The sequence below is a fragment of the Stenella coeruleoalba genome (genome assembly GCF_951394435.1).
Source record: "Stenella coeruleoalba genome assembly, chromosome: 10".
NCBI lineage: Eukaryota > Metazoa > Chordata > Mammalia > Artiodactyla > Delphinidae > Stenella > Stenella coeruleoalba.
In genome coordinates, this window is record NC_137156.1 from 56092071 (window position 1) to 56113548 (window position 21478).

General features: G+C 37.0%; 1 protein-coding gene across 9 annotated transcripts in view; it reads left to right on the forward strand.

The window, feature by feature from the left end:
* LRRFIP2 (LRR binding FLII interacting protein 2) overlaps window positions 1–21478 on the forward strand; it is a 120456-nt gene that overhangs the window by 44029 nt on the left and 54949 nt on the right. For 3 of the 9 annotated variants that reach the window (XM_079933273.1, XM_079933275.1, XM_079933279.1), the window contains exon 4: window positions 3019–3063. The exons of 4 other annotated variants lie outside the window; for them this stretch is intronic. In XM_079933273.1, the coding sequence (XP_079789399.1) occupies window positions 3019–3063 (45 nt within the window). Of the gene's footprint in view, window positions 1–2863; window positions 2921–3018; window positions 3064–6259; window positions 6329–8851; window positions 8894–10361; window positions 10425–11724; window positions 11803–13109; window positions 13158–13238; window positions 13284–14147; window positions 14196–14646; window positions 14704–21478 lie in introns of all 9 variants that reach the window. 2 more of the 9 variants (XM_079933281.1, XM_079933276.1) reach the window with 2 other exon arrangements.

Consider the following 21478-nt stretch of genomic DNA (forward strand, 5'->3'; position numbering starts at 1 on the left):
ATGTGGCTAGTGGCTACCATACTAGACAGCACAAACATAGAGCATTTCCATTGTCACAGAAAGTTCTGTTGGATAGTGGTTGTTTAAGGGGTCGTTTATGACTATGGAATAAACTGTATTCTCTCAGTTTAAATTAACCAGCCTGTATGGGTTTACATTTTATTCTGTAGTTCTTCTGAACTCCTTTTAGGCCATTTTTTTCAAATGGGGCTAAAAAGAAAGCTGTGTAAATCTAGGGGTATATCAATACTTAATAAGATATTGTTATTTAGGATTATTTTTATAATAGGTATAATTAAGAATAAATATGAATTCATCTGTCTGCTGCATCTTTAGTGGGCTGTGCTCTTTAGAGGCAGGTTTTTAATTTCTTTTTAATTAATTTTTTATTGGAGTAAAATTGCTTTACAATGTTGTGTTAGTTTCTGCTGTACAATTAAGTGAATCAGTTATATGTATACCTATATCCCCTCCCTCTTGGACCTCCCTCTCCCCCTTCCCCCACCCATCCTACCCATCTAGGTCATTGCAGAGTACCAAGCTGAGCTCCCTGAGCTATACAGCAGGTTCCCACTAGCTATCTGTTTTACACATGGTAGTGTATTTATGTCAAACCTAATCTCCCAATTTGTCCCACCCTCCCCTTCCCCCACTGTGTCCACATGTCCGTTCTCTACGTCTGCATTTCTATTCCTGCCCTGCAAATAGGTTCATCTGTACGATTTTTCTAGATTCCATATATATGCATTAATGTACAATATTTGTTTTTCTCTTTCTGGCTTACTTCACTCTGCATGACAGACTCTAGGTCCATCCACATCTCTACAAATGACCCCGTTTCTTTCCTTTTTATGGCTGAGTAGTATTCCATTGTACCACATCTTTATCCATTTATCTGTCAATGGACATTTAGGTTGCTTCCATGTCCTGGCTGTTGTAAATACTGTAGCAGTGAACACTGTGGTACATGTGTCCTTTTGAATTATGGTTTTCTCAGGGTATATCCCCAGTAGTGGGATTGCTGGGTAATGTGGTAGTTCTATTTTTAGTTTTTTAAGGAACTTCCATACTGTTCTCCATAGTGGCTGTATCAATTTACATTGGCACCAATAGTGCAAAAGGGTTTCCTTTTCTCCACACCCTCTCCAGCATTTATTGTTTGTAGATTTTTTGATGATGGCCATTCTGACTGATGTGAGGTGATACCTCATTGTAGTTTTGATTTGCATTTCTCTAATAATTAATGATGTTGAGTATCTTTTCATGTGTAGAGGCGGGTTTTTTAGAGTGCTCTTGTGTAGTAGGTGGAATGAAAAGAAAGGGTAGAATAAAGATTGAGCATTAAACCACGTATGTTCACCCTAGTACCCCAAATAATACTGGGAGGGGGCATGTAGAATTAACTTGCCTGTGTAGCACAAGACTCTTTACACTAACCAAGCTAACTAGCCTAGAACTGGTTACCACTTAATAAGCTGTACCTACTCTGCTGGGCTAACACACATGCTCCCCAAACTTTTGTGGTATATCACTTGATAATCAAAGAAAGGGAAGAAATTTGCTTGGCTCCTTACGGATTACATGTGTCTATTACATAACAAAAATGTGAATCGGTGATGAATTCCTAAAAATCAGAACACCATATTGGATATTGAATTATTGAATCATACTGGTGCTTATAAACCGACTTCTGAACAGATTTGATCAAATGCATCAATGTACACAGCACATGACAACCAAGAGTTTTTTGGACTTGTATTCAAAGATCATGACCAAAATAAAACATTAAATTGTGGTGTTTCAGTTGAATTACTGTTTCTGGATTTGAGATGAATGGTCAGGCATAGCCGTCTGCTCTGCCTGCATGATGATAGTGCCGTATCGTCATGGGGTGTTGAAGGATTGATGCATTTTGGAAAAAGCAGTGTTGATTAGCTATGAACTCAGCTGGACAGTTTTGTGTAGATTCTTTGTCAATGCAAATTACTTTAACACTTGGGACTTTGAAATTCTGATCAGAAGTTTCTTACACTTGATTAGGTTCTAGGGACTAGTCATTTAATTTCATGACTCTACTTAATGCTCCAGTGCTAATAGCTGAATATGGAAAAGTTTAGAATTACGTTTAATTAGTCAACTGTTTGGAGGTTTTTTGTTTTTTTTAACAATCTTCATAAGGCATAACTTTGAGTAACTTTATCAATTCTGAAATATTTATTCGTTTTCTTCTAAGTAGTTTTTCATATTAACAACACACAGTCAGGGGCTATTTCATTTAGTTGTTCTCTTCTTTTCCAGTTAGAGTGGTAAAAGAAAAAGAAAAAACTTTTTTTGCGATGAGCACAAAATTATAACCCAAATCTTTTTAAAGCAACACATTGTCACCTTAAACCACATCTGTAATAAAATAAACATTTCTTCCTGCCTTGGGTGAACATCATAATGAAAAAATAGATCACAGTCTGCTTTTAATGCTGACCTCAATTTCTGTTTAAGTATACTTGCTTATTTTTATCTTGGTACATTGAACTCCCTTGGTCATATATAGAGTACCTTCTACAAGTGGTCAGATCTATCTATCTATCTATCCATAGATAGATAGATAGATAGATAGATAGATATAGACAGACAGACAGACAGACAGATACATGATAGATACACACACACACTTGTTCAAATAAAAACACTGCCAAGATTATTTCTACTTTCTTTCCAACTGAGGGACATGGCAGCCCCAAACCCAGCTTTTGAGGCTGAGCTGTCCCTACCGCCTGCTGTGGGGAAGGTGCTGCTGTGCTCAGCTGTTCTGACCAACAGCCCTCAGCTGAGTGATTAACTCTCCATGTACTTTCTCCTTTCCCAGGATGAGTTGGAAAGGGCCAAGTATTCCCACCGGTCCAGTCATCATCGTCCTTCTCTGGTTTGTAATAACCTACAAACTTGCCTCTAATACTTTTCCTCATCAACTTGCCATAGTCACTCACACACCTTTACTATGTTTGTTTTTATTTTTATCAGGGAGTTGAGGATGCGTTGTCCATTCGAAGTCTTGGCAGTCACAGGGTTGGTATTTTAAGTTGTTTACACCCCCATAGCAAAGCTATCCCTTTGCCTTTTTTTTTTTTTTTTTTTTTTTTTTTTTTTTTTGTGGTACGCAGGCCTCTCACTGTTGTGGCCTCTCCCGTTGCGGAGCACAGGCTCCAGACGCGCAGGCTCAGCAGCCGTGGCTCACGGGCCCAGCCACTCCGCAGCATGTGGGATCTTCCCAGACCAGGGCACGAACCCATGTCCCCCGCATCGGCAGGCGGACTCTCAACCACTGCGCCACCAGGGAAGCCCCTGCCTTTCTTTAAAACACAGAAATATTGGCAAAGCTATTTCATTGGAAAATGATGCTTTCAAATTATTGCTGTAAGTAAATCAGTTCTAAAATCATGAATATTTTCATCTATTAACATATATATTCACTTTCTATAAAAGGACCTTTGATTTTGGAAAACCATCACAACATAATAAGGTTAATTTTATAGAATAACATCGGCATGGTTCTAGCTTTCAGATTTTTCCTACTTTCATATTTTTTAAAATGACAATTTATTAAATAAAATTTATTATTTTGGAGCTTGGGTGACTAATTATAGTTTTAGTCAGTGGGAAAATTGCGCTTCTGATTTTAAAAATGCCTGTCTTATCATACTTTTAGAAATTATCATGCTTCAACATTTTGATTAACATTTTGTAGTTTGTCTCAGGTTTTTAGCGTACGTCATTGTAAATCAAGATAAATGAGAAATCGCTCATCAAAGGCTTGCATATTGTGCCAGGAAACTGAGTCTCTTCTTAAAGAATTGTGCTTTAAACCTTAGAGCAATGCTTTTTTAATTTACACATTGATAATATTGTATATGTACTTACACCTAGATTTTTCATCAGTAAAATTATCTTTCTTGCTAAGGTCTATATTTGTTAATTCTCCCCAGGTCTAGTTTTCTTCCTATCTTGTATAACGTATAAAAATACACTATATTAAACTGAGTGTGTTCTGGTATACTAATTATTGATGTGTTTGTATTCTTAAATAGTCTTTTACTCTGGTTATATTTCTTATTGGTGAATGTAATCTACTGTCTTTTTAGAATAAGTTAGTAAACTAATTCTTGAATCATAAGTATTTTGGTTAATTATAAAAATTTAGATTTATAAGAATATTAAAAAGCCTTTATAGAAATCTAATCAGTAGTTTAAGAATGATTTTGCAGGGGAAATACTTTTTTTTGTTTGTTTGTTTTTGTTTTGTTTTATTTTTTTTTAACATCTTTATTGGAGTGTAATTGCTTTACAGTGGTGTGTTAGTTTCTGCTTTATAACAAAGTGAATCAGGGCTTCCCTGGTGGCGCAGTGGTTGAGAGTCCCCCTGCCGATGCAGGGGACACAGGTTCATGCCCCAGTCCAGGAAGATCCCACATGCCGCGGAGCGGCTGAGCCTGTGAACCATGGCCGCTGAGCCTGCGCGTCCAGAACCTGTGCTCCGCAGCGGGAGAGGCCACAACAGTGAGAGGCCCGTGTACCTCAAAACAAACAAAAAAAACCCCAAAGTGAATCAGCTATACATAAACATATATCCCCTTATCTCCTCCCTCTTACATCTCCCTCCCACCCCTCTAGGTGGTTACAAAGCACCAAGCTGATCTTGCTGAGAAATACTTTAAGAAAAACTTGTCATGCTCCTGCCTGGAGATATTGTTTTTTTTCTCACAGGGAGTTAGTCAACAGAAGCTTAAAAGTTGAGCCTTAAGGGCTTTGAAAATAATCCCATCTTTCCTCTTTTCAAAAAAACGTATGAGTTTTCCCTTTACTTTTCATTGTAATGTTCATAGTGTGAAGTTTCACACAGTTTTTATCAAGCAAATTATTTGTAAATTTGTATGGAAAACTTGATTATATATTAGTTTAACCTAATGGTAAAACCATCCAAGTTCAACCTAATTTAGGGGCCTTTAAAACATCTGCAAACAAACAAAAAAGAAATCTGCAATTAAATAAATAAGGAATTGTTTATCCAGGGTGTCTATAAAGTAATGAGGTTGATTTTCATTTCATGGAAATTATATCATTAAATAAATTTAAGATATAACTAGAACTCTCACAGTATTTTATTTCATTATGGTAATTATGAAAATTTGCTGTTATGGGAAAAAGAGTAAAGCTCCTAATTAAAAAAATCAGTATGCAAACTTAAAGATTAACAAAAAATTTTACCCTGTAGAGGAGACTTTGGAACTTTACTGTGTGTGAGTGTACATTTAGCACATTTAAAATATTTAGACTTTCCTGGAAATGTCTGATTTGAAATGAAAGCTCACTGATAACATAGTTTAAAAGAAATGTAATTGAGATGAGTTTTTTTCTTTTTTCTCTTAACTAGATAATATTGGGAGTTCTAAGTTTGCATCAGATTATTTGCTTTTTAAAGTAACTTTACCATCTACATTAAACTGAATAAATATGTAGACAACTTTTGTTCTCTGTAAAAATAATTGTGATGGTTTAAAACACTGACCTAAATTTTATTGGGATTTGCTATATTATTTGGGGGGGGGTTGGTATTTCTCCGCCAGTTTTTTTTTTTTAACTTATGAGCTGTATATTAAAATGTCTAAGACTTTTGGACCTTGTATTTGATATATGAACATTAGATATATGTACCTGGATATGAGGCAGATGTATTTATGGTTTTATGCCACATTCTTAGGACTTTGATCTTTCCTTTTGTCCAGTTAACTTTCAGGTACTGCTTTCTTGAAAGGTGTCCTGCCAGAAGCTATTTGGGCTGGAGATGGTAACAGTGTTATAGACATTCTCCATAAAAATAGAAAGAGCAAAGATAGTTCAAGACTGAATGGTAGGTTTGGGGAAGGAAGATTAAATCAAAGCCCTGAGTCTAGAACTGAAACAATCTGTTTCTTTAAAAAACATCTACCTTAAAAAAAAAAAAATCTTACAAAGTGCTTGGTCACTGCTTTATACAGTGAAATACAAGAAGACTATAAGGAAGAGATCCAAAATTAGAAGATGAGGTGATCTTGAATCAGAGTGGTAGAGATACATTGCAGTTTTAATTGGTGGAGATTTTTACTGTTTTTTTTATCAGTTCCTATTTATATATCAGTTGCCTTAGTATAATTTTATGAAGTTAATTTTAATATGCTTGCAATTTGTGTTTTGTCACTTACTCCTACACTGTTTAATTCCATGGAAGAACCCATCGAAGGACGTAATGGGGACACATTGGAGCAGAGCCAGTACACCCAAAAGGAAAGGCATCATGGTGTGTAGCCCAGAGAAATGTGCCGTGTTAGTATTGTGCGTTCACTGTTGACTCACAGAGTCCTGGGGGCTTGAGAAATAGGTCCATTCTAACAAATGAACACCTGCTGAACTTTGTTTCTACAACCTGTTTTCTGTACTTTTTAAAAATTTAATTTCCAAATGAAAAGTTTGAGGTAACTTTTTCTGAGTGTTAAAAGAAACATTTTTGGATAGATTATAATAGCAAGTTTGGAAACATTTTATTTAGCTAGAGCCCTTAATATTTTCAGTTCTCCCTCCTTTGATGAATCATTTGTTTTTAAATAACATAAATACCAACTGGCACATATTGGAGGATTCTTTTTGTTTACTCAGTTGTTCTAGTAGCAAGTGGGTTGTCCAAGTTATGGATTTTTTCTACCAGATTCAGCAATTTTTAAAACTACCTGAGGGAATTCCCTGGCAGTCCAGTGGTTAGGACTCCGCTCTTCCAATGCCAGGGCCTGGGTTCAATCCCTGGTTGGGGAATTAAGATCCCACAAGCGGTGTAGCATGGCCAAATAAATTAATTAATTAAACTATATGAGCTCTGCATTGTATTTTGGAAAAGGAAAATCAAAATAGGTCAATTTCAGTTCAACTTGTTAAATCTTAAGCTTTTGCAAAAGGCCATTCGTGTTACAGGGAGGATGAGAAGAACTAATAAGACATGACTGATCCCGTCAATGAACTTATCTGGTTGGGAGAATGGAATAGTTTATATGCAAGAATGTGTGACTTGAGAAATACATGTTTTGGTCATGGGGTTTTTTTTAAACAAAAAAGATATTTTGTTAACTGAGAAAAGACGTTAAGTGAAACTTCCATAGAGAAGGAACTTTATTTTCAGTGAAATGTTATTCACCACAGTGACATTTTACCATTACACATCATTTACCACCAAAGGCACACCCTTAGGCATTTTAGAAAATTCTGGATAAACAAGATTTTTTTTACACATGTAATAACACTCTTTATATTCTGTTTTCAAGATAATATAAGAAAAGCATGCAAATGCAGATATTTTGCTCCAGCACTTTCTAGTATTTATTGCAATATCATTTTCACTGAATTTACACTGGTGGTAAAATTATACCACTTAGCCTTATACTTACGAAGTATATTTTCGGGGGGTCCTGCAATATCTTTTGTACATGACCATCTCATTGGGCATGAAGGGAAGGCCTTTGTTCTATCTGAACTATTATTTTAGTGCTTTATTAGAACTACACTATATAATTTGATCTTCTAGTGTATTTTAAGCTTTTTAAAATTGCGACCTCTATAAAAGGAATGCATTTTACACCAAAATCCAGTATACATATGCAGACATATGCCTGTGTGTTTGTATGTATATAAGTATATAAAATATATTATAGAAACAGAAGTTTCACAAAATAATATTTACTCTTACTGTACATGATAAACTCTAGTATTTTCTCTTCTATTTTATTTTTTTTTAATGCTGGTTGAACCCATAAATTGATTTTATGAACTACTAATGAGTTGCAGTCCACACTTAGGAAAACATTACTTTAGATCAGGTTCTTGAATAGTGTTCCCTAGAATCCTAAATGGGTATAAAAGTTGCCAAAGAAAGATATTTTTACCAAACTACCTGAGGAACTTGTTTATTGCTTTTGTTTTATGCATTGTTTTATTGTTTTGTACATTGCTCTTCTGGGTCAGATTGCTTAAAAAAATCTGAGCTAGAATGCTTAAAAAATAAAGTTAGGAAACCACAAATCTGAGTAGTTAGTTACTATTTAGTTCAGTTTCTTGGATTTGAAATGTGGTGTTACACATATTATTTTTGTAAAGACCCTACGTGAAATGTGGTTTTTCTGGTCTTGTCATAAATGTATGTAATCCACACTTTACTCTGGCCAAGTTTCTAGTTTTGTTCACTGTTTTTCATAGAGAAAGTTCTTGAGGAAGGAAGTTTTTCAGGTGTGTGCACAAGCAGATATAAGAGAACTCTCCCCCTTTTGATGCCGCAATTGTTTTTTTGCTTGTTTGCTTTTTGTTTTTGTTTTTTTTGTAAGCTTTATTATACTAGTTATGTGATCCTGCTTCATTGCCTCTCCATGCCTTGCTTTTGCCATGTTTCAAATAATGGAAAACGATGGTGACAGACACAATAAGAAAAAGTAAAACATCTTTTGACTTCAGAATGCTTAATTCCTGCATTTAAAGGCTTCCTTGGGTGTTTTGTGCTATAGTGTACTGGGATGAATCATCTCACCATTACTGATTATAAATTCTGTTTCTGAAAGAGAACATGCAGTTTTTGCTGTACGTATAGTTTAGCAATAACCTATACTAGGAAAGAATGAGGGGGAAGAATATTCTTTAATTCAAATGTCACAGCCTTTGTGTTTAATAATTTTGGGCTTTTAAAATACTGCTGGATTTTTAATAATTTTATGAATGTTACTTTTTCCCCTCCTTATATTTCTGATTTTGGAAATACAACCAACTTTCACCTTTTCCTGAAATCCAGTATGATGCTTTCAAGGATACATCGTCAAGACTTTCATCATTAGTATGTAGTGCATAACTTCATGTTAAATGTAGAGTTTTACTTTATAAACACCTGATGATGCTAATCATAGATTATGACTTTTTCATAGGTTTGTTATGATGTTTGGGGGAAATGTATGACTAACAAAGCAAAATCTAGTGTTGTGCAATTGTGGCATAATTTAGCACTTGAATAACGTTGTCTTTTAGAATATCAGGATCAGATAAAAATTATTTGCTTCCCTATTCAGGACTAAGATTGGCAGTAGTATCTTTTCTTAAAATAATGAGCCACCCAGCTGACACATACTCATTGACCTGGAAGACATGTTTCCAGCAGTGTTTTTATACATACTGAACTAAGGCAGCACAGGCCCTACTGTGTTTCATGTTCTGTGTCACAAGCCAGCAGGTGTGAAAGCATCCAGCAGTGACAGATGACAACTGAAGCATCAGTTACATCCACTCATTTTTTGCTTGATTTGGTTTTTTTATGGTATGTCATTTTGGCCAAGGAAGTTTAGTTATCGCATGTTTTTCTTGGGTTAATAAGTCAATAGATTGCCTGAGTTGCTAGACTATATCAGCAGCTCTTAAATGTTCAGGGTAATATATAAAAGGAAAGATATGCATATTCTAAAAAGAAAAATGAGTGTATAATTACTGATTCAGGATCTAGCTGTGCATGTTTCAGATGATTTGCGTAGAGCAGACTGTTAATAGCTAGGACCCTTCTAGCTGCACCTCTTCATTACAGGCCAACGGTGCATACCTAGATTGGACTTCTTGTCTACCAATGGACCAGTTTAGTAGTATTGCTGTCCTCTATCCCCTCACATACACTTGGCTCTGTACTCCTAGGAGAAATTATGTGTTGAGACGGTGCTATCTTCAAAGGACTCAGATGTCAGATTATTGTCTAATGATGCTGCTGCTACTCGAGAAAATCCATACATACCATGTTGGCTGCTTTCCTCTGAGCAGCACATGCTGTGGGACCACTAACTTGGGTTAAGAGGACTGACTGTCTTGGGCAGTACAAAGTTATGTTTTCTGTTCTCAATCTTGTTTTGATTGATGAACGGGATTGCTTTTTGGCCTTTAGGTAAGGAGGACTGTGGAAGGAAGTAGACTCTCTTGTCACTCATACCTTTTTAAAGAAGATAGTCCCATGGGCAGGGGCTCAAATGAGGTGTGGGGTGAGGATCCCCACAAATATCCTGCCTGGCTCTGAGTCCTAATTAAGTTTTTAGTTGACTAGACACTGAGCTGGATGGCACAGGGGAGGTGAGGGGGAATGCAGGTGTGTAGAGAGGCTGTGTGTCTTAGCCAGTCAAGGGCAGTGAATCATTTACTAACAGGTGGGAAATAGAGTGCCTGTAGGTTACTCTGTCTCAGGTGGATCGTTCTGTGTATGATTTTAAGATGAATTTTATTAAATTATTTTTAAACTTCACTATATGATCCTTGTATTCAATATTTACTTCCAGAATCATTCTGACAGTCACTCTGATGGAATGAAGAGATCTTCTGGTTCTCATAAAGACCCACTGGTTAGTTCTGTTGTGTCTCATATCACAGTATTTTGTGTGGCTGTAAAATTCACTGATTACTTTTACAGAACTGAAGAATTATGACTGCACTGGTGTGCTCTTAAGGCATTATTGAAACTTGATAATATACTGAAACATGACTTATCAGAACTTATTTAAAAATAATTTTGTTTTCATTTACAAGATTTAATATCAAGTTAATATATCTAACCCTAGTGGCTAGCATTAGGAAAGTGTCCCACGAAGTTCATTAACAATGTATTTTCATGTATGAACTGTCCTTTGGAGGACTATACCTTAAGAATAGGCTTAGTGAGATTCTTATACCTATTTTAGAAATTTGAATTGATTTAGTTGTGGTATTATAAGTAGTACCAAAGTCACATATAGGTTTCATTCTGAATGATTGTTTTTATAGATTTTATAATTTTGGGAACTTGAAATTAATTTTCTGGTAGAAACAATAAAGTACACAATGGCAGAGTTCCCATGCTGTCTTGCAGAAGACTCTTCAACCAATAACGTAATTAAACTATGGAACTAATAGTGCTCTCCATTCCAGCAGACCTTGCTAAACATTTCTGTGGAGGAAAAAATGTCTAGAATGCCCATTTGGGGTGCTAGGAACACCTCTTTCCTGTCAGGTTGCTACAGCACTGGCAGAGGAAGTACAGTCCTAAGCTCCCTGCTAACTCAAGGTTCCCATGGGCAGGGTTCTGACCATTGGTGGGGTGGAGAGAGGGTTGGGAGGCTTTGGCTGGTAGCAGTGAGGAAGGGGGAGAGAATGAAATGGAGAGGATATTAGTGAGATGCCCTGGTGGGGGCAGTGTTGGGAGCTCTGGGGAGAGGTGAGTCCTGGTGCCTCGGGCAGGGCCAGGAGTTTTGAAAAAATAACTTTAATGATTTCTGTGGCATTGCTAAATAGATTATAAAAGGTAATTATTCATTCATCCTGGGTTTTTCAAGGACATTCCTAAGTATGACATGAGAATAAATCATTTATTATTTCCATTCCATTTTGTCTGAGAGTTTATACTCTTGTTTTTAAAGTAAAAAAAAAAAAATTAGCAATGACTTGGTTTGAAAATAGTTAATATTTTAATATTAATATTTTTTAAATATTAATCTTTTTTGAGAGACCTGAAATAGTTGTTATTTTCACTTTCACCTAATATGATTCAATGCTTTAAAATCATTGTTTTGGAGCAGAAGGGTTTTGGCAATATCCGATTTTGCCTCTATGTTTTTAGGTTAACAGCATTTAACCTAAGAAAAATGTGTTTAATTTTGCTTTTTGCAGAGTGGCCTCTACTTTGACCAGAGAAACTATAGCAGTCTTAGACATAGCAAACCCACTTCTGCCTACTATACTCGGGTTTGTCACAAGTTTTTTGGCTTCGTGTGTTTTATCCAACTTCAACACATTTCTAATCCCCTGTTGCATTTTGACTAGTTAGAACTAATCTGTGAATGGCTGTGTATATGCTAGTTTGTGGTAACTGAATTCACATAGTCTGTGTGAGTGTATCTTTAAATAATGGGAACTATTGAATCACCATATTTAAAATGAGTACCATTTTTTTCCAGTTTTTTTAATGAAAAATATTTAACATATAAAAAAAGTTCAAAGAATTTTATAGTAGCCACCTGCGTACCTACCACTCAGATTCTGCAATTGATATTTTACTATATTTCCTTTATCATGTAATTATCTGTCCAGCTGTCCCTCTATCCATCCATCAGTCCATCTTTTTGGGGGGATGCATTTCAAAATAAGTTGTAGGCATCAGTACATATCACAGTGTATGCCCTTTTATTAAAAATATACATGTGAAAATTTAAACTGTACGTGGGATGAGAAGAATGTAATTATATTTAATGTTAGAATCTCTTGTTTTTACAAGGCATTTGGCACATCATACATTTGAAACACATGTTTAAATATATAGCGCATAGTGCATTTGAAATAATTCAGTTGTCAAAACATAACTTAGATATTTATGTATCTTATTTTCCATGTCTGATTGGGCTTGGTGAAAAAAACTGAAAATTGTGTCTTGAGATGACATCAGGAAAAAGATTTAATTCCTTTTTTAAAAATGCTGTGCCTTGTTAGTGTGTGGATTCATTGTGACCAGTACAATTTATCTAATTAAAGTAAGGCACTTGGTCCATGGCTTGTTGTGAAATACACGTTTTCTAATCTATTTGGGAGAGTGTTTATAGCAATAACTCAGAGCTCATTTACCTGGTTCCCCAATAATCAGGATAAGCCCATTAGATGTCGCAGGAGCTGCTGGGGACTGGGATGTGGACACTGTTTGCCACACTCCCTGTGCCATGGCCCTCTTTTCCTGAGTGTTTTCTTAGGTGCCCATCCCATCTCCTAACACTAATGTTCAAAGACCAATAGGACTTACCCATTTATAGGAAACTATTCCGAGTGTTTTTCTTTCTTATCCCTTAAAATTGGTATTCAAAGAGATTTCTAATGATTAAGTTTTTTCTCACATTGTGTGTCACTTAACTGCCTTAAACACTCAAGAATTACTAATGAATTATGGAGTATAAAGTAAATTTGTCTTCTACTTGCATGATGGTGAGGCTGATTCTCCTTTTCTTTTTTCCTTTTTTTTTTTTTTTTTTTTTGCTTGTTTTGTTTTATTTTGTTTTGTTTCTTATCAGTCTTCTTCCCTATACAGTGACCCTCTGGCAACATCTAAGAGCTACAGGGTTAGTACTTCCTGGGGAGTATGGTGCCTTCATAGCTATCAGTTGCTTTTCTTTGGGTTAAATCATGTGCTTTCTCCATAGGCCTCCCCTACTGCAAATTCTGGTCTTCTGAGAAGTGCCAGTCTGGTGTGTATTTTCCTCTTCCAACGTGTGTACTCCTGGTGGGGCCATTGTCACGGTGCTGACTCTGGCTTGCCATCTTTCCTCCAGAATAGTCAAGGACACATGGCTTTAATGCTATGTGTACTGCAGACTGTGCTGCCTGTGCTTAAAATAAAAAACTTTTGAGGAGCAAAAATGAGCATATCATAGCAGTAGATACTGCTTGGCTGTTGGTAGGCCCTTGCTTAGAATCGGCTTCCTGTAGAGGAGGTAGACTTGCATGGGTTGCACTACACTTGCATACTTTTGTGAGATGGCTGCCCATGCATGGGGTGTCATGTTTTGGGGGGGAACAGGTGTGGCCTTGGCCATGTTAATACTAGACTCTAATGGAGCCAGCTGACTAGAAAGACAAAACAGTAGCTCTGTGTAATGTGCGAGTTGGAATTGGTTGCTTTCAAGCTGTTGTTTGTTGTCTTGTGGCCTGTTCTAGTGGACTGGGAACCTGAGGCTTTGTACTTAATTTTATCGTAACAGTGGGCAAAATGCTTTCTGTACCTCACTTTCTTTTCTGTACCTTACTTTCTTTTCTGTTTTATTTCCTCTTTTGAGAGAATAAAGTCGTAAATGTTCTCCTAATTTCATAACGTGATGATGAAAGGCAGTGCTGTAACCAGTGGTGCTTTTTAAATGAAGTGTGAGTTTGAAGTTTTAATGAGGCTAACGCAGGAATTTATGCATACATAAATGAGTGTTACCACCTCAGGAGGCTGTACACGTTAACACCATTCTTCAAAACTTTTGGAACTAGGTACTGCAAAGAAGTTATGTCATTTTCAAAATAACTTTGATGCTGAATAGATAAATGGCATTTCCTTTGTTCTTTAGGCGTCGTTGTATGATGGTGGATTATATAACCCTTATGGTTCTCGAACTGTAAGTCTAAGCAGGTGGAGGTGGTGAGGAGGGTGGTGTGTAGGTGGGCACAGTTTACTTACAGAGTCATTTAATCTGACCTATAATTACTCTACAAGCTGTGATCCATCAGCTTGACAATGGTGGCTCTCACCCAAGCTGCGAGAAGGCACCTGCTGGAAACTGTGGCTTAAAGCATGAAGGCAATACAAGTAGAGAAACCTCTTTTCTGGCTCATTAGTTCCTTAGGAAGAGGCTGGGAACAGCGCTTCTCAGGGCCTTTCTTCTCCCTCCTGCCATGGGCTGCTGGATGGTGAGGGTGGTGGGAGTGAAGAAGAGTTCAGGCCGGGGAGGAACAGTTATCTTCACCTGAGAGCCAGGGGCGAGTTAGGTCCAGGGGCACTGATGTATTCCCAGCAGGAAAAGGAGCTGATCGTTAATTGTAAAACCTTTCTTCTTGGAAACTTTATAGCCATCTGAATACAGTTTTCACTCATCAAGAACAAGTTCAGCCCGAAGCAGTCCTGTGGTGAGCTGTCTAGTCTCTTTGCATGCTTTATAGACACTTTTGATTGTTTCATTAATCTGTACTCACCATTCAGAATATTGAGGATGTGGTGTGTTTCACTCTGTTGTGCATGGATTATCATTTTGCTTCAGTACACAAACTCAAGAACTAATTTGTCCTAACGGGTGGTTTCTGTATGAACGTGACTTAAGCACGTAATTTCTTAAATGAGTCTGGAACCAGTGCCATTAGAATTTTTAAAAAATTTATATATAACTGTCATTTGTGTGGAAATTCTTGTCTTCTCAGTGGTGATAATTTAGACTATGAGTTGGTTGCCCTATCCTTTTCCTTCCTCCTTTTCATGTCTACTTCCTACATTGAACCATTTCACTTGCTTACCAGCCTGTCAATCAGTGGAGTGGGAGGAGAAGAAATCAAATAAGTCAGCTTTTAAAAAGTGCTCCAGGGCTTCCCTGGTGGCGCAGTGGTTGGGAGTCCGCCTGCCGATGCAGGGGACACGGGTTCGTGCCCCGGTCCGGGAGGATCCCGCATACCACGAAGCGGTTGGGCCCGTGAGCCATGGCCACTGAGCCTGCGCGTCCAGAGCCTGTGCTCCGCAATGGAGGAGGCCGCAGCGGTGAGAGGCCTGCGTACCGCAAAAAAAAAAAAAAAAAAAAATTGCTACAGAAAACTGGGACACTTCTAATCACCCAGTCTTTCTGGAGTATTAAAACTTCTTTTAGGGCTTCCCTGATGGCGCAGTGGTTGAGAGTCCGCCTGCCGATGCAGGGGACACGGGTTCGTGCCCCGGTCCGGGAAGATCCCACATGGCGCGGAGCGGCTGGGCCCGTGAGCCATGGCCGCTGAGCCTGCGCGTCCGGAGCCTGTGCTCCGCAACGGGAGAGGCCACAACAGTGAGAGGCCCGCAAACTTTTTTAAAAATTTATAAATGTAATATTAGCTTAAGGAAAGTACAAAATAAAAGTTCTCTGACCCTTTCCTCCTATATCCATTCCCCAAATGCAACCTCTGTTCTTGTATATCCTTTCAGAGATATTTCATGTATATATGAGTGTCCTTTATTTGAACAGTATGTAAATGACTTGTATACATACTGCTCTTCAACTTGTTTTCTTTACTCAAAGTATCTTTTCAAATCAGTATATAAAGATCTATTTCATTTTTTTGTCAGTCTTTTTTTCTTTTCATTCTTTTTTTGACATTTAAAAGATTTAAAAAAGTAAACCATGTCCGTTACTGTTTCCACTGAGTGCCTCTTGGAGATAGGTTTACGTCAGCACATTTTTTTTTAATGGCAATGGATCATTCCATTAGTGCCTGGGCTGTAAATTTGAAAAATTGCTCCTGTTTTGATGGACATTTAGGTTGTCAGAGTTTTGCTACTACAGACACTTGTACAATGAACATGCTTATGCAGGTATATTTTTGTGGACTTGTATGAGTAGATCTGCATGGTAAATTGCTAATTATGAAATGATGGGAATCAGAGTATTTACATTTAAATTATGCTATATATTGCCATATTACCCACCAAAAAACTCTAATAATTAACATTTTCAATAACAAATGATGACTTTAGGAACTACCTTGTTATTCTTGACAGTGTCAAAATTGGAGAAATTATTAAGCAGTTTCTTAATGGTCAACATAGGTTACTTTGTGGAGTGGAATAGGTGAGATATATGGACTTTCTTCTACATATATGTTTGGCTCATTTCTTCTGCCATTTCCAAGTGGCACTTATCAAGAATTCTACTCTAATAGCTAACAAAAAGTTATTACATGGATGTTTAAGGAGATAAAAGTTATTACAGGTATGTTTTCACATAAGGAGGAAGTTTACTTTTAACCCACCGGGTAATAAAATTCCACTTGGCAGTTCTTGGGCCTGGTAGCATTTTTAGTGTCCCAACTGTGATGGTCCCTTGCAAACAAAATTATGGTAATATTTTCAGTCAAGTGTAGAATCTTGTCCGTGTGTGCTGGCTAAATGCTCTTTCATTTGCAAGGGGGCTCAGAGGTATTATCCCAGTGATGCCAGAATGGTTTCTTAGTGATGTCAGAATGGAGGCAACCTACATATATTGAAGATGAGTCTTCCACTGCTGGTGAAAGAGGAAGAAAACTGTGTGGTGATATTAGAAATATCTCCACCTGCTGCATAGGAATGAATAAAGGACAGTAAGAATCATCATTTCAGTGTCCTTGCCGGTAGGAAATTCTGTCTTTGACTTATATTATTTCACTTAAGAAGATTCTTCTATTTTCTCTCCCAAACTAAAACATTAAATGTATTTATTGACTCCTGATAGGACCCCAAAGAGCCTAGAGGTTTAAAAAGCATGAAGTCCCTGGCTGGTTTTGGCCAGTAGAGTCATGCCCCCCACTTTTCGTTCATTTAACTTAAATAAAAGATGAAGTACTATTTTATTCTTTGTGCTTTTTGGAAATATCTTTTGGTTTTTAATGATTGTTCATTATGCCTTGAAACAGCTTTTTGGTTTAATGGTGCACAATAGATGGTGCTAATTATTATGCTCATGGAGAGTGTTTGTGTGCTTCCCAAAGCCTTACCTCATGTGCCTTCAGTCAGGGAAGACCTGTAGTGAAATTGCATCTTTTTCATTATCTGCTTTTAATATCTATAGTTTATCGACGATGACACTGCAAGCATTGCTTCTTCTGGTCGTGCCAGCCGTGGGCGAAGGGAGAGTGTGGTGAGCGTGATTTGCATGCAAACACATACGATGAGTTTTAAAATTGCAACACTGTGTGATCATGTGAAATCTGTTGGAAAATGAAATTTGCACTTGACAAAATGAGTGTTTTCTTCAAATTCAGTTTATATGAATAATTTGCCTTCAGAAATGTATTCCTGAGAATACATTTTCTTAGTGGGCTATGTGAACTTTCGTAGTGACACCTCTTATGTGCTAGTCATTGTGTACTTGACAGAGTTTCACTTTTAATTTTTTGTTGCTATTTTATGCACGTGCATGTACGTGCACAATTCACCAAAACCAAAAAATTTCTCAAGCAAAATTAATGCCTCCACATTGTTTAAAACTCATTACTATGGATTAGAAATCATGCTGCCATTAATTAGTTGTTTTCTTCGCTGTGTATTTAAATTTAACCATAGTTTATACATCTTTTAAGGCCCATGAATACTTTGAGTTGCTGATGGCAAAATTTAAAAATTTTGGTCTTAGAATTCAACTAGAGTTACAATTATAGAGGTAACAAATAGCTATGTTAGAATACAAATTATATAATTTCAGGTTATTCTTTTGATGAAGCAAGAAATTTTACAGAGGGCTGATGACATTTTTGCTATACTTAAAAATTGATTCAAAAATTACATTGGTGAGGATGGTGTGTCAGCTTAGAGCTAAAACAAAAGAGCCCAATAAGTAAGAGGCTATAATTCCTTTAAGAAAATAGAAGGTCATTTAATACAAGTCATGTTTTGTGAAAGATTGTAAACACAAAGTTTTCATAGAAAAGGGGAACAGCAAGAGTTTGTGAGCTTTGTTGCCAGAAATCCAGTGATCTAATTAAGACAGTTGTGGTCCATTGGCAAGCCAGTTAATGCTCATACTCAGAGCTGCAGGAGAAACAACAGTCCATGACACCTGAAAGTACCCCAGAAAGTGATGGAGTGGAAAGGGCAGGGGCTCTGAAATGATGATGCCTGGGCTTGAACCATTTCTCCAACCTGTTAGTTGAGTTAATGGCAATTTCTTTATTTGTACAATGGACATGTAATGACTATCTTTGTAGGTAGGCTTAATATTATGGATTAAATGAATTACTATATAGAAAATAGCTATCAAAATTCTGAGATAGTGGGTACCGTTATATTATTATATCTAAATCTAAGTTGTATTATTGTGAACAAGAATACTATTGCTTGATTATCTCAGCTCTTAGCAAAACTTCATATTTGTAAGCCTTAAGGAAGGCATCTCTGTGGATGGGCTTCCAGATTCCTTTCTGGAAGAGAAGAGTTTGTGAGCAAGGGAATCAGACAGAGCTGAGGTAAAGAACAGCTGATGAGTGAGGTAAAAAATATTCATTATTTATTAATTCAACAAATGTGTATGGAGGGAGTACCTGTTACATGTGAGGGACCATGTTAAGTGCTGGGAATAATGTGGTAAGCCACATAGACCAGATTTCTGACTTCATGGAGCTTATATCCTGGTGAAAGAAATAGAAAATAAACTGATAAAGATAGGAACAAAAAAGAGAAAGTAGACCCGGGGACTGTGAAGAGAAAAAGCAGGTGATATTATAGAAGACATTGAGTGGTGTGTGTGTGTGTGTGTGTGTGTGTGTGCGCGTGTGTGCGTGTGTGTGCGCGTGCGTGTGTGGCAGAGAGAGAGAGAGAGAGAGAGATCACCCTTGGATGGGGTGATCAGAGAAGGCTTCTCCGAGGGAGTTGACCTTTGAGCTGAGAGTTGAACTGCTTGAAGAGCTGCTTGAAGAGCTGGGAGGAGAGCTTCCTAGGCCAGTGCCAACGACGAAGGTGGGAAGACACTGGGTATGTTTGGGGAACCAGAAAGAGGCCAATGTAGTTTGTTCATTATTTTGTTCTACAGTTCTCGGTCCTGAGGAATATGAAAAAGAGGAAACTGTGGAAATTGGTAAAAGGCACAGTAAATATTCTACAGATAGTTCCACATTCAGGATATATGTGCTTAACAGAGCTGATAGCTATAATGCATTATACATTTGTGAAATATAGTAGAGGCTTTAGGTAAATGCTATCCTAGAATCCCTCATGGTGAGGGTGACGCTGGTTCTCAGGCAGTACATGGATGATCTCTATAGCATAGGACTCTAGCTAAGATGAATAAGAGCTTATTTTAGGGAGCTGTGATGTCATTTAGGAACCCTTTACACTTCTTTCTCACCTTCTTGAGTAGGTAAGTCACAGCAGTTTCCTCATTTCATTTCATGATACTTTATCACACACCAAAAAAAAAAATTTCCCCCATATGCCAATGTTCTTATCTTTTTCTTCTCTCTCTTCTTAACTTTTAAAGCATCTCATTTTTTTCCTGACTGAAAGGTTTCTGCAGCTGATTATTTTAGTCGCTCCAATCGTAGGGGGAGCGTGGTCTCCGACATGGATGATGTCAGCATCCCAGATCTGACCAGCGTGAGTGCAGCGCATGGGGATTCACTGTCTCAGGCTTGTGACTAACAGCTAACAAAATAGCTATTTTTAAATGAGGCACTTAATTTACTGCCTAGGAAATATTTATTTCAGCACACTAGCATAAAATACAGTTATTTGTTTTGTTTTGAAATGTATATATTGATATGTTCCAATTTTTTACAACATTTTTCCTGTGGAAATTTTCCCCCATAGAACCCATCAGCAGCTCCAACAATTATCAATATTTTGCCAATTTTGTTTCATCTATTTCTTCCCCTTTCCCTCCTTTTTTTCCTGAAGTACTTTAAAGCAAATCCCATACATCGTGCCATTTCCCAATAAATAGTTCAGTATGCGTCTCTAGTTGAGAACTTTTTTCTTTATTTACTGTGCCATTATCATACCTAATGAAATGAAAAATAACTCCTTAAAACCATCTAATACCTAGCCCATATTTAGATATTCCTGATCAGTCTTAAAAATTTTTTTCCCTTTTCATTTTGGAGAATCTATAAATTTTTAGGTAAACTTTGAAGGTTGAACAATAAAATATCCTACTTAGCAAAGAGTCACTAACTTATAGTAACTGGGAAGAATCTGAATAGATTTTGAACATTTGGATTATGGCATTGTTTTGAAGAAATGCCTATCTATTGCTTTCACATTCATTGGGAACTGAATTTAGGAAAGACTGTCCAGTAGAAATGCCTTGAGGCATTTACCTTAATGAAGGAACCTAGACCAGCAGATGTCTACCTGCCTGATGTATGTAACAGCCTGATTTTCTGTCTGTGACGTCTCTCCGTAACTGGCATTAGTGTTGTTTGCCCTTGGACCAACGCTGTCCTAATTATCAAGCGCTTTGAAGCAGATGAGTCAGGATTTCTTAACAAAAAATTAGACAGTTTTTTAATGAAGAGAGAATTATTTATATTTAGCATGTCACCAATTGTATTTAAATAGCTATTTCTGAATGACTAATCCTAGAAAACAATTTTGAGTGCTGTCCTTAAGTATTCCAGATTGTTGGCGCTCGAAGCTGGCTGGCTGAGCAACAGTCCCATCTTGACCTTGGTCACATCAACAGTCTCTCTGCACACAAAGTTAGAAGACTGGCTCCCAAGTCCTTCCCTTGAAATATTGCCCATTTTATTAATTTGCTTAGTAACCTGTTTTTTCATAGATATAAACAATTTAATTTATTGTATACACCTTTTCTCTTAAAAACTTTGAACTCTTTTAGCATCTAATGTGATGTCTGAATTACTGGCTATGTCCTCCTTACGTTTACTTCTTGGCAATTTATTTTAGTAACTACACAGGAGTAAAAAGGTTGACAGTTTTTTTTTAGTCTTCCACTGCCTCTACTAATTAAATAAAACTCTTTTCTTTTGCCAGGTAGTTATTTTGATCTGTCTACATATTTAAATAAAAAGTATACATATTTAAGGGTATATAGCATGATGATTTGATATACATGTATATAGGCTGTGTATATGTGTATCGAGTCATGCTGTATACCTTGTAACATAAGCACAAGCTTCTCTAGAGCAGTGGTTGGCAAATCTGGCCAGCCCCGTTATTTTATAGCCTACCAGCCAAAGT